The 18945-nt window shown below is 39.1% G+C and overlaps 1 protein-coding gene across 1 annotated transcript in view; it reads left to right on the forward strand.

Annotated features, from left to right (window-relative positions):
* The window catches only part of NME8 (NME/NM23 family member 8), a gene marked incomplete at both ends in the record, with an annotated part of 47990 nt that extends 37833 nt beyond the window's left edge, over positions 1-10157 (forward strand). Inside the window, 4 exons of the mRNA XM_080701169.1 lie at positions 187-405; positions 3441-3592; positions 7819-7963; positions 9920-10157. Of these exons, the coding sequence (XP_080557295.1) occupies positions 187-405; positions 3441-3592; positions 7819-7963; positions 9920-10157 (754 nt within the window). The remainder of the gene's footprint in view (positions 1-186; positions 406-3440; positions 3593-7818; positions 7964-9919) is intronic.
* Between the last annotated feature and the right edge of the window lie 8788 nt (positions 10158-18945).

The raw sequence follows: 18945 nt of genomic DNA on the forward strand, positions 1-18945 counted from the left end.
CTCAGGAATTATTGGACTGATTATGTTGGAGGCCCTATTCCATACCAGCTTGAAGAGAGACCATGTTTTGCAAGGTTTTGTGGGATGCTTGACTTGGGAACTAAGAGATGGATACCCAGCCCACAGACCATATCCTGGATGAAATGTCCACCCTGAATGCTCTTTAGGAGAAATTCTTTTCTGAAGAGATATTATGACAGCTGCAGACCTTTTATGTGATCATCAGTTTCAAGACAATGGTCCCCTCAACACCCCCACCTGCTGCCTGGCCTCCCTCACCCCCGCGGCCCAGGCTGGAGTCGCCACCCAGGCTCAGTCAGCTGGTACCTTCATGAAGGTCTCTACCGCACCTTTGGCTGTGTCCAGTAATTCTCATGATATTGCTGGATCCTTTAGAAATATTGAGTTTTGACCAGGCATCGTGGTGCATGCTTGTAATCCCTGCACTTGGGAGGCAGAGACAGGAGGATCACGCAAGTTCGAAGCCAGCCTATCTGGCTTAAGAGACCCTGTTTCCAAATAAAAAAATTATAAAAATAGGTCTGGGAGAGTAGTCCAGAGATAGAAGGGTTTCCAGGAACCCCAGTACAATCAAAAGAAAGAAAGAAAGAAAGAAAGAAAGAAAGAAAGAAAGAAAGAAAGAAAGAAAGAAAGAAAGAAAGAAAGAAATTGATTCAGAAAGATTCAGTTTTGGATTCTAGGAAGACGGCAACCAAGTAAAGCAGCTTCTCTTAGTACTGCTGACACTCGATCTCCGTAGCTTCAAAAATAATGCCTTACATAGCCAGAAAATACTATCAATAGAGAAATAAAAGCTATAAATAAAAGGGACAGAGAAAAAGGCCAGAAGAACAGCCAGAGAGCAGAAAAGAAACTGGCCTGCCGCCGCAGTGGCTGCCACGCCACCACAATATTGCCTCATAGAACCACACTCCAGGGAGGAAAAGGAAAGTAGCTGAAGTGACCACTTGCAGTCCAGTTGGATGTAAATCAGCAGTTCCTTCAGCACAAAGATGTACTAAAATCTCTAGCAGCCAAGCCCAATGTGCGCTCCAGGGAATCAGAGCTGAGCTCAAAACCAGAAAATAAATATGCCAGCCTCACGGCCGAGGACATGGCAGTAACACCATCTTGCCAGCACACCCGCGAGAGCTCCAGCCCAGTGTGTACTACAATTGTAAGTATAATTGTGGCCCCTACAGGAGAAATCCCAGCGTTGTACCTCTAGGGAATCAACCAGCTTTGATAAACTCCCTGGGTCTGAGATCCAGCAGTTCAACTCAGTGCAGTAGTACAGGTAGCAGAAATTACTACACCCTAGATGCAATTTCCTGAAGGCCTAGACTCCAAATCTGTGGAAAGTGTGGAGGATGATCTTCACTCAATATTAAATATTAAAGACTTATAGAACTAATCAACAAATTCAGCAAAGTGTCTGGATACAAAATCAATCTTAAAAAATCAGAAGCTTTTCTGTACACCAACCATAAATCCACTGAAAAAGAAATTCAGAAAACACTTCCACTCAGGATCACCCACAAAAAAAAAAATACTTAGGAATAAACTTAACCAAGGAGGTAAAAGATCTTTACAAATAAAATTATAAAACATTGAAAAAATAAATCGAAGAAAATCTTAAAAGATTTCATGGATTGGCAGAATAAATATCATTAAAACAGCCATCCTTCCAAAAGTGATCTACAGATTCAACGCAATGCCCATTAAACTACCAAGATCATTCCTCACAGACATAGAAAAATCAGTCCTTAAATTTATTTGGAAAAAACAAAATTCCCAGAATAGCAAGAGTAGTTCTCAGCAACAAAAAACATGCAGGAGACTTTAAACCATGCTACAAAGTCATTGTAATAAAAACAGCATGGTACTGGCACAAAAACAGATACATAGACCAATGGAGCAGAATAGAAGACCCAGAAACAAGTCCACACACTTGCAGCCAATTGATTTTTGACAAAGGGGCCAAAAACATACACTGGAAAAAAATATAGCCTGTTCAACAAATGGTGTTGGCAAAAATGTTTAACCATATGCAGAAAATCGGAAATTAATCCCACTTTCTCACCCTGCACAAAAGTCAAACACTTTCTCAACTGACCCCAAAGGCACAACAAACTAAAAGGCAATCAATATGTGGGATTTCATGAAACTGAAGAACTTCTGTTCAGCAAAGGAAACTGTCAAGAATCTCAATTGAGAGCCAACAGAATGAGAGAAGATTTTTGCCACCTACCCCTCCGATGGAGGACTAATATCTAGAATATACAGAGAACTCAAGAAACTCATTGAAAAAATGGGCAAGCAAACTTAATAGACACTTCATGAAAGAAGAAATTCAAATGGCTAATAAATGCATGAAATGCTCAACATCATTGGCAATCAGAGAGATGTAAATCAAAACTACCCTGAGGGAGGGAACTGTCTTCAAATTAGAGGTGTGAAAAGAACCAAGTGCTGAGTGGGAAAGTCAGGTGGATAAGGCATAAGGGAAATAATCTGAATGGGAAACTAGAGAAGCAAGAAGGTGCTGACAAAAGCTGTTTCCAAAGATGTAAAGAAGACTCATGTCATTCTGAGCATGAAGGGACATTATTCAGTGTAACTGAATTTTGTTGGGTTGACTGCCCAGAATGGTTTTTGAAGGGCAGAAAATGAAGTGGGCAAGGATCATCTCTACTGAATTATGCACCAATAGACATAGAGACAGATAAAAGGGGGAAAAACACTCAATAATGTCAATTGATTGAGGAGATCAGATCCACCATCTTTTCTAGGAAAGGAAGCAGAGTAAATGTCCTATGCCAACATATCTTGTCCAGTGCCACCAAGATCACTCCTGCATCTATCCACCAAGCCAACTGTGTGCTCCTCTTTTATTTCTGTGCTCACTCACCTGGAGGGTTCCATTATAATACCTCCTGGGTTCAATGTTTAAAGTCTGTTTCTGATCAAATGCAATCTAATAGATTTAACTGTGAAAATGAGTGTGGGGAAAAAGTATTTATTAAGAGCTCAACTTAATGTGTGTCCTCAAAATCATCTGAAAAATATATGAAACAAGTAAAGTACAGAGGAGTTTAATCTTTGCCCCAAATCATGTAACTAGCAGGAAGGGTAAGCAGGATGTCACAGGATCTGGGAGTTTTCATTGCATAGAGCATCCATTCTTTCTTTCATAGTTACCTGTCAGCATCCATTGCCATGTTGATTCTAATGTTCACCTATTTTCTTCTTAATGGCTGGTACTTCCTGGAAAGAAAGTAATCTGATACAAGCCATTGTATAATAACTTCTATTTGCACAGTACCTAGGTCTATAATAAGTTGCTGTTGCTTGAAAATTTTTGAGCAACTTATATGAATAGTGTTATGTTATGTTATATTGTATTGTAATAGTGTTTGAACTTGACTTCTTTTTCAAAGTTTATGTGTAAGGTTTGCAACAGACAGATTGCCTATCAACCAGGTATATGGAAGTGATTCAACAGAGATTGCCGAAAGAGAAATACAGTATTTCTTTCCTCCTCAGGACACTTTAGCAGTAATTAAGCCTCATGTAACACGTGAACAAAGAGGTAAGTATTTCCAAATAAAAGTCAATTCGTACAGTTTTCCTCCAAATTTTGTGAAAATTTCCAGACTTTGTAAAGGGAAAAGGGATACTATAATGAGTATGCCCCTTCATCTAAATTCACAACTGTGTCCTTGTTGATCTCAGAACTCTCTCTCTCTCTTTTCTCTCTTTTCCATTCTTTTTTCAATCTCTCTTGAAATAAAAGATGACATTGGGCTGTGGGTGAAACTCATTGGTAGAGCATGTGCTTAATAGTCATGAGGCTGCCCCAGATTTGATCTCCAGGACCAAAAGAACAAAGACGATATTGAATTTTATTGAAGTTCATTTCACAGTTAAGGAAAATATGATTTTTCTGTCCATAGATAACATTTATGTGGAATTATATTAATGATATTCTAATATTGAACCATATTTTCATTCCTGATAAACTTCACTTAGTTTTGATGCATCTTACAATATGCTTCTGGGTTCTGTTTGTATATAATTTGTAATTTTTTGCAGTGAGACTTAAAAATGAGATTTTCATTTTGGTGAAAGTTTTATCCAAATTAGAAAACAATACTTTGTAAACCATATAAACATTTTTTCAGTGCTCTTAAAGACTTTAAGCAGTACTGGGATTGATATTTGAAGTGTTAAAATAATTTTTCCTGTGGGAAAAAATCTGGGCCTCTTATTTTTCTATGTTCTATAAAAATTTATCTATTTAAACTTTTTTTTTTTTTGCCATACAGGGGATGGAGCCCAAGGGCATTGTACCTCTGAGGCACACCCCCAGCCTTTTTTTTTAAGTCTTTTTATTTTTTGAAACAGGGTCTCACTGAATTGTGAAGGGCCTTGCTAAGTAGCTGAGGCTGTCCTTGAACCGTGATCCTCCCTCCAGTCTCTGAATGCTGGGATTACAAGCATAAGCCACCACACCTGGCCCTCTATTTAAGCTTTCTATCCACCCTGGAGTCAAATTCACTAATTGCATTTTTCTAGGAAATTAACCATTCCATCTACATCAAGTCTGCAGTGTAATCTGTTATAATGGTATCTGGGTAGTTTGGATTTTTACTTATGATTCTCTCTGAAAATATTTTAACTCATTTTCACTTACTGAAATAACATGTTTTATTTCAACTCCATCTTATTTTACATTATATTTATTGGATGGGTTATTTTCATTTACTATTGTTTTTTATTTGGTGATCTTTTACATTTTTATTTGTATTTGGGAAGTTCACTTGTTCTAGCAGTTACTTCTGTAGAACTATGTCCTTTTTCCTTCTCTTAAGTTTTTATTATTTGTTTATTCTACTTTAAATGCCATTCTAATACCTTTATGATAGTTAATGAATTTAATGTAGTTTCTATCCCTTTTCTACCTTCTTTAAAAGGTAAGTCTACTTTGACAGAATATATATATATATATGTATATATATGTATAAATATATATGTATATGTATATATGTATATATATAAATATATATATGTATATGTATATATGTATATATATGTATAAATATATGTATATTATTCTTTTATTTTCTGGATATAAAATTAATCCTTGGTTCACATGTTTTCTACTTTTCTCCAAAATATCAACTGCATTTTTGTTTTGTACTTTATTGTCATGGGGTATGATGCCATAAAGATTTCTTCCTTTTGTAAATGACATTGTCTTGTCAAAAGACTGGGTTATTTTTACCTATCAAATCTAATTGTTTTATTAAAATATGTCTGATATTCTCATTCTTGGTTTATTTTTCCAGGTACATATTAACTGCTTTCATTGTCTAGATTCATGTCTTCTTTTATTCAGGAAAATTTTCTTGGCTTATAGTCTTAACTAGGCCAGTTCTGTTCCATTGTTACTTTTCTTCCTCAAGAATGTTATTGGAAATAATAAGATATACTATGTACTAACTCAATTTAGAGTTCAAAATATTTATCTTCTTTTGGTTTGATGAAGTCAACTTTTAAAAATAAATATACAATATTTAAATATGTATATATAAACATCTCTATATCGATACACAAATGCATGAGTATATATACTTACTTTTGCCTCGCTTCTATATCTATTATTCTCTTTACTATCAAATTCTCATGTTTTTTGTTTGGTTTTCTCATGGCTACTTTTATTTCTGTTCTCTATATGTTTTATTGTATTTTAAGTCAGATCCTCCATTAGGTACCTTTTGAGTTTCTATTTCTGTAATTATTTTATCTTATTCTTTCTTTCTTGAGTATGATCATTTTTTATTTTACAGCTACTTATTGTTTGACCATTTTAAAGCTCTGATTCATGATGTTTTCTTATGTTCTAAGTGCTTGATTAATCTGAGAGTGTTGTGGGTTCTTCTGGCTTGATGACTATCTGTCTCCCTCTGCATTTTCTTGAATAGGGAAAGGAAAATATTGTTAATCAGAAAAATGATTCTAAACTCGTCTCTTCTAGAAGTTTGGGTATGATTTAGGGTGCATCATAGCGTTCATTACTGAGTATGAGTGTGCAGGATCTGACTGCACACCTAACTGAAGATGGTTCAAGAGAGGTTTGGGAGGGTCTAGGCTGCCTTGCTCAGTTTCTTAGTTCCCTTGGTTTTGTATAATGAATCGTTTCTTTAAGAGGTAGGTCTTTACAGAGGGTAGATCTATGTCTTATTTCTTCAGTGTTCTCTGTCTAGGACATTTCCCTCCCCACTTACTTGCTCTCTGTTCACCGTGGTGTGGTGATGCATGCCTGTAATCTCAATACTTGAGAGACTGAGACAGAAGGAATGCATGTTTGAGGCCAGTACGCAGAAACTTTGAGAGATCCTATTTCAGAGGTAGAGAATCCCTGGGCTCATTACACACACACACCTGTGTTTATCCCCAGTTACGGCAAGCCAATTTTCTTTTCCAGCTTTCTTCCTTTTTCAGAGAACTGGTGCCTTTTAAAGACTGAGTTAGACTCTAGACACCTTGCCTGCAGTAGGCTTCCAATGCCACATCTTCCTTAGCCACACTGACCCATGCCTCATGCTGCCAAGGAACTAAGAATCTGAATAGGGCTCTGAGTAGAATGCTTCAGTGTGCCCTGTGGTCCTGGAGGACAGTCAGATTCCCTCCTGAGGTGCACCCTCCCTCAGCCTGTGGCTTCCCTCCACAGCTTTACTCTCGTTCTTCTCCCCTCTGAACTCAGCCTGTGGCTCCCTCTGTTTGCAATGTGAGGCCTTTACTTGTCACACCTTACTTTTCCCATACTTAACAGAAAGATCAATATCTCTGAAAAGAAATCCCTGACCTCCCCAGAGAGTGGTTCTAGAAATTATGCATGATTCTTTAGAATAATGGCTGCCTCATCACAATGCCTTTATAGGCTTGGCCTCTGGTAATTAGTATCTCCTGAAGGGTTCACCTCCTCTTTCCACTTGGTGACACAATGGCTCTGGTAGTGCACACCCTGACCGCCTCCCTCCACCAGGTGAAGTTCAGCCCTCCTCAGGGTTTCTGTTGCTTGTGGGGATGTGCACCTTCGGCTCCCAACCCAGTATTTCTACGTGTCTTTGATGTGAAGTAAAAATCAGACTTTTTCCTCCTTTTTTTTTTTTTTAACCAGAAAGCTCTCTACCTCTCACTTGGTTTGCCTTTATCTCTGGAATGTAGTCCTTAGAATTTAGGCTGCTGTGAGATTTTGACCTGATTTATTTAATTCCTTCAGTGGTGCTCTGCCTCTTCAGGGAAAAATAAGTTCAGATTGGTTTGTCTCTTCAATACAGACCCAATAAGACATTCTGGGCATTTGTAGCATGGAGATGAAAACATACCTATGTTCTTAGCATGCTGGCCGAGCTCTTCCTTTCTCTCTGTGACCCTCCACTGGGGTTCTGGTAATGCCCACTTCTGGAGTGGACATTGCTCTCAGCATCCTAATGCTCTTCTGAGTATCAGTTTTGTGCTTCTAGAATACCTTTATAGGCAGTGCATAAGAAGTAAAGGCTAACATTTAGTGTGTATTTAATTCTAAGCCTCCTGCTAACATACTGCACTTTACCTCATTTAACTCTTATAACAACTCTGTGAAATAGTTCTTGCTATAATTTTTTCTTCTAATTTAGTGTCGCACAGATTTGGTTTTGGAAGCCACCTTATGCAAGTGTAATCATTGTTTTCTTTCACTATTTCCATCTACTTGACTGTGAAACAAATGTAAAACAATCTATAAGACAATCAAATATGTGTTTTCCCTAGAGGAGATCCTGGAGCTCATTAGAGAGGAGGGATTTGAATTGAGCAAGGTAAAAGAAATGCTCCTCACTCAGGAGAAAGCAAACATCATTTATTTCAAAATAATGGCAAAAGAATTTTATAAGGACGTATTGGAAGTATTATCTGAGTAAGTTCCTGATACATATTTCTTTGCATTGTAAATGTTAATTTTAGAAATTCTGAGAAATGCAGAAGTGAATTAAAGACTTCCCAGGAAACCCCATTCACCAATATATATCTTGTGAACATTTGGTGATTATTTACTTGTTTTTATTTTGTTGTTGTTCTTTCTTTCTTTCTCTCCCCCCCCCCTCTGAGTTTCAGTTCCTGCTTTGCCAAGAAACTTAATTGGTGCCTGAGCTTCCTTATCTACAAACTGGGAATAACAGTAGGGTCTTCCTCCTAAGTTTGTTGGGAGGGCTAAGGAACCCATAACTGAAAGCTCTAGGAACAGCACGTGGCATATATTAAGTACTCAGTGAATTTTAGCTCATGTCTTTTTCTTTTACACACATATATGCCTCATTAAACTCTATATGTACATATTAGATATGTATAATTATATTAATACCATACTGTTTTGGAACTTCCTTTTCCTCACTGTGTAGCTATTTTTGGCACCACATAACTTTATAGGCATTGAATAAGAAGTAAAGGCTAACATTTATTTTATGTTTAATTCCAAGCCTTTTGCTAACATATTGCACTTTACTTCCTTTAACTCCTTTAACAACTCTATGAAGTAGTTCTTGTTAGTAGTTCTTGTTAAAATTTCTTCTTTGATTATGAAATAACAGAGGCCTGGAGCTTTTCCTTTTCCTCACTGTGTAGCTATTTTTGGCACCACATAACTTTATAGGCATTGAATAAGAAGTAAAGGCTAACATTTATTTTATGTTTAATTCCAAGCCTTTTGCTAACATATTGCACTTTACTTCCTTTAACTCCTTTAACAACTCTATGAAGTAGTTCTTGTTAGTAGTTCTTGTTAGAATTTCTTCTTTGATTATGAAATAACAGAGGCCTGGAGCTGGAAGTTGTTCACAGTCACAAGACAGCATCTGGCTGGGTCTTGACCCCTTGATTGCTGCTTCCCAGAACTCCCTTGCATATAGAATTCATACTTACTTCAACACCCATGTCAATTTACTTTGAGTTAAAAAAGTAACTGGGGCAGACACACTGCATGCATGCACACACACACACACACACACACACACACACACACTGCACGCACACACACTGCATGCACACACACTGCACACAAACAATGCACACATACTTATTACGAAGACTCTTCAGATGCAGATTTTCACTCCCTGACCATTTGTTAGTCTAGAAAGGCAAGCACTATAGACAGAGGTTAAATTAAAGATTGCTAATACATAATAAACAAATGCCTTTGGAATTGGACCCACCATGATGGCTTAGAAAACACAACTAACTTTTAAGTCTGTTGCAGGTTCTATTCCCTGGGAATCAGACAGAGTTTAATGGTGAGGCAATGTATTAAGGGCACCATGTAGAAGGGAGGAGAAAAACGGGATGGAGAAGAAGGGAAGCAACAGTGCCCTGTGTGCATGGTGCAGCTCTGGGGACACAGATAGACTGGCCCGTCTGAGCTTCTCTGGGTTGGGCTACGATGACCAGGCCTTTGAGTTGTCACACTGGCTGGACACTGCATGTCATCCATCCTGGGATGAGGGTGGTCCACACCAGGTGGTCTTCTGTAGCGGAGGCAGTTCATCCTCAAAGGAGCTAGAGGCTGAAGGGTGACTGTAAAGGAACAAGCCCTGAGTCTGTGTTCCATGACGATATTGATATGGTCCCCAAAGGAGCAAAGTAATGTGTCCACTGACAAGTATTTTCTAGAATAAAATTATAGTGTTCACCTAGCAAGAAACCTATTGGAAGAGGGAAACATGAAAAAAAAAAAAGAAGAAGAAGAAAGAGGCACAAAATCACACTGATTAGGTAGGGCAAAAGATGAAGAAGAGCTCCCTGGACAGACCTGTGGCAATGTGTCTTCAGTCATTTGCTACCGTAAGTGGTCCATGTGTTCTTAAAGCATTGCTATTTGCAGGGGCCCCTCCTTGGTCTTGATTCTGACCAGGTGGAATGCGATTGCAAACTGGAGACGACTGATGGGTCCAGTAGACCCAGAGGAAGCAAAACTACTGTCCCCAGACTCCATCAGGGCCAAGTTTGGAATAACTATTTTGAGAAATGCTGTCCATGGATCATCTGATACCTATGAGTCAAGAGAGACCATTAGTAAAATATTTGAAGAACCTGTTCCTGAGGATCCAGAGAAGAAGTAAAGTATGTCCTATGAAGTATTCCTCTTTAACTATGCTTTTCTTTGCTCACTGCAGGGATTGAGATGATCTTAAGATGAGAGTGTCCTGGGATGATTAGAACTTTTCCCATGTTTCCTAATCAAAGTTTCTTGCAATGCCACTATGCATTCTATGCAGCCTCAAGAACAAGCTTATGTTACCAGTGACCTGAGGACTCTAGTTGCATGAGCCAGGCTGAGGCAGTTACATTTAGGCTGCAGAAATGGAGACAATGAGATCAGTGAGGTGCCCAGGCTCTGTAAGCCTTGGTAGTATCCTGTGTGCCTTGCCTTAATTCCACTCCTTGAGCAAGGCTGTCAGGACCCTCTACTGGAAGGGCAGAGCCCAGCTCTTGTCCTTCCGGCAAGAAGAATAACCAGCAGCAGGCAGAAGCAACCTCTCTAAGGACTGGGAAATACCAAGCTCCATGATCATACCATGTGTCAGGTATTTGTGTCAAGACTTTAGTATGGAAATTCCTAATGGCTTAACATGAATACAGATCAGCTGAGCATGGTGGTACATAGTCCTTGCAGGCTGAGACAGGAGGAGTGCAGGTTTGAGGCCAGCCTCAACAATGCAGCAAGACTCTCAGAAACCTAATGAAACCTTGCTTCAAAACCAGAAGTAAAAAGTGGATGAGGGTGTAGGTCAGAGGTAGAAAGCCCTGGGTTTAATACCCTGCGCGCGCGCACACACACACACACACACACACACACACACAATAACACAGATCATTGTGTATTTTTTCTTTTCCTAGAACTTTAAGAAGATAATGTAAGTTCACATCATCTTATAATCATGTGTCAGCTTCCTGGGAGGAAAAATAAGAAGGACATTCTTTGGAATAAAACTCATCTCAAGAAGGAAAAAATGCATGGCTATTCACAACAACAATAAAAGCTATAGCTGCAAATCAATCTTAACATTTATTTTTGCCCTATCACGGTTTATATAAACACACAGAACAAAATAGCTGGCGAGGCACAGGGCAGGGTGGAGGAGAGGAGGCCAGAGCAGCACCGCCTGGGCAGAGGACCTGTACGGCCAGGTCCAAACCACATACTTAGGAATTGGTTGAAAACTTATCTGTAAACTTTCAAGCGGGAAAGTGTAAAGAGTTAAATAACCTGCAATCTCATTATAGGACAGGGCAGCTACACACCTAGCTACCCAGTGGTCATATGAAAATATCTCTGATGAAAGAAGATAGTGATAAGCCAAAATTTTGTTTTTTATATCTCCCTGCTAAGGATGTAGTTTGAATGTTGTTCCTTATATCTAGGGCTATATGCAGTTCCCAACATGCTATTTATAACATTCTACATTTCACCCACTCACAAGAACATACTGGATGGCAGTATTACTTCTTTTTTTTTTTAATACTGGGAGGAGAACCCAGGGTCATTATACCTTCAAAATACACCCTAGCCCTAGTTTATTCTTCCTTCCTTCCTTCCTTCCTTCTCCTTCCTTCCTTTCCTCCTTCCTTCCTTCCATCCTTCCTTTCTTTTTTGTGGGTCTGGGGATGGAACCAGGGTCATTCTACCTCTGAGCTACACCCCCTGACCTATTTTATATTTTTATTTTGAAACAGAGTCTCACTAAGTTGCAGAGGGCCTCACTAAGAAGCTGAGGTTGTCCATGAACTGTTAGTCTCAGCCTCCCGAATGCTAGGATTACAAGCTTGTGCTACCATGCCCAACTTATTCTTTATTTTATCTTATTTTATTTTTGTGGGTCTGGGGATGGAACCCGGGGCATTCGACCTCTGAGCTACACTCCCTGCCCTATTTTTTATTCTTTATTTTTGAAACAGGGTCTCACTAAGTTGCGGAGGGGCTCACAGGCTGTTTACAAACTGTGATCCTCCAGTCTTAGCCTCCCAAATGCTGGCATTACAAGTGTGTACCACCATGCCCGGCTTTTATTCTTTATTTTGAAACAGGGTCTCACTAAGTTGCTGAGGCTGGCCAAGAACCTGCTATCCTCCAGTCTCAGCCTCTCAAGTATTGGAATTGCAAGCATGCACCACCACACCTAGCCAAGTGATACTTCTGATTAATATTCCATTTTAATATCAAGTCTTTAATGTTAACAAAATTAAGATGCAAGCTTGGCCCCACTCACTGTTAGTAACAGACCACTCCCCTCAAGACAGTCCCCAGAACTCCCGTGGACATCAAGTCATGCAAAATCGGGTTAAACAGGAATTATCAATGAAGATATTTCTCAATCCTTCAAAATGTGGACCTCCACTGACCTCCAGTGACCACTTGTTTATTTCTACATTCAATCATTGATGTTCCCAAAGTGTGTATGAATTGTTCTTTATACCTATGGCTTCCCAGTGCACGGATTCGATGACCTGCATTCTGAAAGTATTCCCAGAGCTGCATCTGTACCAACACATAAAGACTTCTTTCTCTTGTCATTACTCCCAAACAATATAACAAAAAACCTATTTGTGTAGTGTTTACATTGTATTAGCTATTATAAGTAATCTGGAAATTATTTAAAGTATTCAGGAGGGTAGCGTACATTATACACACCATTTTGTAGAAGGGACTTCAGCATTTGAGGATTTTGGTGTTGACAGAGGGTCCGGGAACCAATTCCCCATCAGTACCAAGGGACAATGGTATTTGCACATCTGCATACAGATGTATAGATAAGCATTTTCAAATATCAATTATGTACTGGGAAAGTTACAGGTATTGTCTTATTCATGATCTCTGTTAATATGCACAACAGATTTTCTTATATAAGAATCCCCATCATAGGAGTTAAAGCTCAGAAGAGTTAAAGACCTTTCCCAAGAACAACGGTTTCCTAAAGGGTGACGGCCGAAGTCGAGCCATGGCCGCCTTCACGACCAAGTGTTTGTGCAACTACACAGCAGCATCATGCTTAATGGGACATTCAAGTAATGTAGGAGAAAAGCTAAAAAAAAAAAAATGTGCTTTTTCTATGATGCTGGGGATTGAATCCAAGGGCATTCTACCTCTGAGCTAAGCAGCCATAATTTATTTTGTATTGAAACGGAATCATACTAAGTTGTGGAGGGCTTCACAAAGTTGCCAAGAATAGCTGCAAACCTGCAATACTGTCTCCACCTCCCAAAGTACTAGGATAATCAGCATATGCCACCATGTCTGGCCTAAAAGCATTCTTCATTTTGAAGAAAGTGAAGTAAATCATTGGCTTACTTTGGATTCTGCAAGAGAAATTAGTATGGTAAAAAAATATACCTCTCTCATTTCTCTATCTACCTTTCTCATTTCCTACACTTTTTTCCTCCTTCGACATGTACTGTTATTTGCTGTCTCGCCTAGCCTGACTGCATTTGGGTCTTGTTGCACCTTTAGTGCCTCAAGAATAATCTAGAACTTGAAAAGCATTAGAGAGCCAGGCGTGGTGGCACAAGTTTGTAATCCTAGCATTTGGGAGGCTGAGACAGGAGGATCCTGGTTTGCAGCCAGCCTCAGCTACTTAGTGAAGCCCTTTGCAACTCAGAGAACTTGTTTCAAAATAAAAAATAGGGCTAGGGGTGTAGCTCTAAGGTAGAATGCCCCCGGGTTCCATTTCCAATACTGAAAAAAAGAAAAAAGAAGAAAAAAAGAAGGCAGACAGGCAGGCAGGCAGGCAGGCCCTTAAAAGTAATATCAATTTTCACCAGCAGATGGCAATCTACACTCAACTGTGCATATATGTGACTCTGCAAAGAATTTTTATATGCAAGACAGAGAAAAAAAATTAGAATTAAGCCAAACAGCTAGAAATCTTATAATATCCAAAAATGCATATTCAATTTCACCTTATCTTGCATAAGTCTGAATCTTGAGGGGACTGAATGAAATGGGTGGGCACAGCAGCATGCGGCATGCACCTGGGGTGGGGTTGGTAAGACCTATGGATAGCTGCTTGGCCCTGGAAAAGAAAAGTTCAGAAAAGGCTAGAAAGTTCTCAGAGTCCCAGATGGAATTTCAATTGGACTCTAGACAAAAAAGGGCAGCATCTTCTGACTGAGAAAGTAGACTGCAAGATAGACCTGAGACTTCTCAACATGATGTGGTACACAGGATTGTAGAGATGTGGGTCCAAATGCAGTGGGAGCTTAGAAAGTAAGTAATGGTAAGTCCACGCAGGAAATGCCTCTATCCCAACCACCAGAATGGCTGGGTCTGCAACTTCATGAATTCTCCCAGGGAGAATGACTCCCATCCTTGATCAGCCATGTACCTGGACCCTAAAGCCAGAATCTCTTTGATGGCCCCATATAGTCCCTATGTTACTAGGCTTTCTGTTACTATAACAAAATACCTGAGATAGTCACCCTCAAAACTGGAAAGGTTTACTTTGGCTCAGAGTTTCAGGTCGTGGTCTGTTGGACCCGTTACTTTGAGGCCTGTGTTGAGGCAGGACATCACGGTGAGAAGCACATTACAATGAGAACATCATGAGGCAGCAAGCTGCTCACCTCAGGGTGACCGAGAAGCAAAAAGGGGGAAGGGATAGGTCCCAGTATCTAGTTGGAGGGCATCTCCCAATGACCTGACCACCGCCAGGCCACCTCAAGTCCCCATCACCTCCCAGTAGTGCCGTGTGCTGAGAACCAAGCCTTTAACACACAGGCCTTTGAGGGACATTTAAAATCCAAACAATAGCAAGCCCTCCAACTCTATTTCAAAATAGGACACCTGAAGCTTTCGTGATTGGATCCCAATGTTGGATTTTAGTATCTCTGTCTTTGATCCTGTTCCCTGTAAGCAGATATCCTGCAGAAAATGGGTAGTTTCTAAAACCTGCTGTGCTTTATTGTCTAATATTCGGGCTGTACTCTCTGGGTGCCTTTTCTGCCCACTGAAGTGCACCCCGTGACTCCAGTGCCTGTGCGAGCTAACCTTCACTTGGTCACTCATTGGAAGTCACTGTGGGTGACGCCAGAGTGAGGTTTTTTTTTATGCTTTCAGCAAAGGGAGAAAGTTGATTCAACAGTTATTTGTAGCTGCTGAAATACTCTCATGGCATCATAAATATTTTGAACTTATCAGAAGCCCAAAAATGCTAATGAATTTCTAAAAAATCCATCATCCTGAATCAATAACGGCATTCTAGATTTCACTTGGTACCATGATAAAATTTTGGTCATAATACCAATTTTTGCTCAACCTCAGTTCTTTCCCCTTCATTATGTTATTCAAGTACTTAGGATTTAGAGAGATTTGGTAATAGCCCTTTGGCTATGAATTCTCTCTGCTATCTAAATGTAATTTCTAAGATAATACATTCTTTTCCCTTTTCAAATGCTATCACTGAAGTGATCTGAACTTGTCATCATAAAATAGTCCTCATCTATATATTAGAGTTATGTATTTTACTATCACCTAGTTACAAAACTTTTCTCATACCAATATCACAACTAAGTATATTAGAATTATATTTGTGCTGTTTGAACCTATAAAGGCAAAATCACGTACATCATGGACTTGATTACTGTCATTACTACCTCTTAAAAGGTCTCCTTATATCCCAGTGGAAGGAGACATTTCTTAGGTAGAAGAGCAAGCAAATACTGTAAGACTGATCCTTAGTTGTGATTGGCATATTCCCTCTTCAATAAATTTGGAATAGAAAAGACATAAAAGAACAAAAAAAATATAAAGTTCTCTAAGGTTTAGGAAGTCAAATAATGTACTGGTGATAATTACAAAGCTTCCCCTTTGCTGTTGACAACCACTGTGGTTTACACAATGCTGGAAAATACAGTGGTAAAATTTTAATATTGTTTGATTGCCCTATTGTGATGAAAGTTTGAATTCATAGCAACCATAACTGATAAGGGTCCAGCTGCTGCCCTCTGCAATCCATTGCACCTTTGCACCAAGACCACCATAACACAGGTTGCTCAGGTCAGCAACACCACAATAGGAGACTTCAGCAGAGATGCCCTGGGGCATAAGGGCTCTCTAAAGGGTAACTGGCTGAGTAGCCTCCCAGAGCTCCCTTAGAGATGGCTGCAAACTCAAGTGTTCTGCCATGCCTTCCCTTTCTCTTCCCCATCTCCTTCAGCCAAGGTAACCTACACTGTGCTGACAGCTCTTCCAGCCCTCCCCAGCCCCTCCCAGGAAGGCATTTCCTCTCAGAGTCCCTTTCACACGTCCTTGTTATGGCACTTGCTTCTCCTGGGACCCAGATTATCAATGGCATGTTTCAAGTTTGCATGCCTAGATGACTTTGGATCCTGCTCCATTCTGTGCCTTTCTCTGCTATTGTTGTCGTATCCTGTGATTACAAAAGTAACTCAGGCCTTTGTGAGAAATCAGTGTATGGTAGCCTTGCAATGAGCTTTTTAGAATTGAATCTCATTATCAATGATTATTGCTAGTGTATTAGAAAAGTATGACTGGTTGAAGTGAAGTGAAAACATATTACAAAGCCAAAGGTGGTAAGTGGGAATAGTCAAACTCCTGTGAGTGGCCAGGGGTTATAGGGTTAACTCTATGGTAGACACAGGTCTGGTCAGTGAGTATTAGGAGTGTGAAGATCTAAGCTTGGATTAGTGCCATGACAAACTCCAGAAGCTACTAAGTCCTGGGTGAGAAAAAATAATTAAGTCCTTATATGGCTTATATAATTTAAAAAAATGCATGCCTGGCACTCCTTTGTGTCTATTATTTTTTCTGGTCTTGAAGATTTAATGCTAATTGACAAACTATGTCACAAAATCTGTCCTATCCTGCCCTTCCTTGGGGGAGCTACATTTAAAAGTCCATTCTTACAAGTTATTGGCAAAATAAATTCTGACACATTTATGCTACACAGCTATGAAATATAAATACGCAGTTGAATTTCTTTACAAGAGAAAATTTTGTTGTTGCATTATTACAGTCATAAGACAAAGGGAGGAAAAGTCTGGAAAGATTCACCCCAACATGCCAATTTTGACATTTGGGGTAGCTATTTTGCATTTTTGGCCTTTTTGTTTTCATGCCTTCTTTTCCTTTTTGCTTGTCTTTATTATTTGAATAATAAAAAGGGGTGATATTTCATTGATACCCTAAGGTCAAATGTCTCTTGTGGGTTGCTGATACTAAAGTAGAATCCCTATTCCAGATACTCCACTGATGAGGAGAATATGACATGCTTATCAGTTAAGTGACAAGGTTCTCAACTAAAAGTTTTTGTTTGCACACCTATTGCTATAACATAATACATATTTCAACATAAAATTCTTCTATAAAAGTATTTTCTCATTAGGAAATATATATTAATTAGGAATTAATATATAATTAGGAAATTAGAATTTCTCATTAGGAAATTCTATTCAATTCAATTCTCATTAGGAAATATAGCTTAGACTAAAACAAGAAGCAGAAATTGTCCTCTTTCTACAGTAGTGAGTGGATGGTTCCTCTAGAAGCTCAGGCTTAAGTTATCAAAATAATGAGTACACGAAGACCTGATAAACTAAAATTTAGATTTTTTTCTCTGCATGCGTGGACATCAGACAAGTCCTCACATAGCCTTTTTTTTTTTTTTTTTTTTTTTTTACTTTCAAGGTCGTCTTCAAATTCTTTCCAGAATTAAAACTAACTTTTTGCCTTTTGAATTGGTGATAACATCAAAAGTGTTCCCTTCTTTTTTTTTTACCAAGGATCTGTTTTCCTCAAACCAGTTCACATCAGGGAGTTTATTGTGAGGACGCAATGGACAATCTCATGGACATCCAAGGACAGAAGCAAAGGGCAGTCAGTGTGGAAAGTGATTGTGAAAACTTGTGTTTTTTCAAATCATGATATAATGGCATAGTAAATACCTGAAAATTATATGCTGACAAATAATAGCAATTAATTCCATGTAGTCGTGAGTGGGATTGGGATTTTAATTTCATTCTCTTTGCTTTTGTGCATTTAATGAATTTGGAGAATACATGTTTACTGTGCTATTAAAACACCAACAAAAGCCGGGCGTGGTGGCGCACACTTGCAATCCCAGCATTTGGGAGGCTGAGACAGGAGGATTGCGCAGGTTTGAAGCCAGCCTCAGCTACTCAGTGAGGCCCTTTGCAACTCAGTGAAACCCTTCAAAATAAAGAATAAAAAATAAGGCTGGGAGTGTTGTTCAGAGGTAGAATGCCCCTGGATTCCATACCTAGTAACACACACACACACACACACACACACACACACACACAAAACAAACAAACAAACAAAAAACCACCAACAAAGAATTGTTATTAGGACACCAATAAAATTATCTTTGAAACACACATATGTCATGGGGTGCAGTGGTGCACACCTGTAATCCCAGCTTTTCAAAAGGCTGAGGCAGGAGTATCTTAAGTTTGAGGACAGTCTGAGCAATTTATCAAGGCAAGACTCTGTCTCAAAATTTAAAAAATTAGAGTTAAGGATGGAGCACCCCAAAAACAAAAAAAAAGACATGCCTCCAGTTGCCCACAGGTTTGAAATTTGCTGGAAAACTAAGTGATTTTAATTAAAATATCCTAAACCTCAAATAATTCTCATTTCTAGAGATGGAATGTCATTTCTGTTGTCCATATTTTATACCCATTTACCCTCATATGTATTTAGGTGAAAAAAATTAAGTGAGAGAAATGAACTTTTGGCTCTTCCAGGGGGCCAGTCCCACGCGTCTCACAGTGAGGCTGGTGCTCAATTTCAACTTTCTTATGATGAAAACCACTCAGTGGACTGGTGTTCCTTAGCAGTCTACCAAACTCATAAAATTTAGTTTAGTTTTTGTG

Source organism: Muscardinus avellanarius (genome assembly GCF_963383645.1).
Source record: "Muscardinus avellanarius genome assembly, chromosome: 9".
NCBI classification, from domain to species: domain Eukaryota; kingdom Metazoa; phylum Chordata; class Mammalia; order Rodentia; family Gliridae; genus Muscardinus; species Muscardinus avellanarius.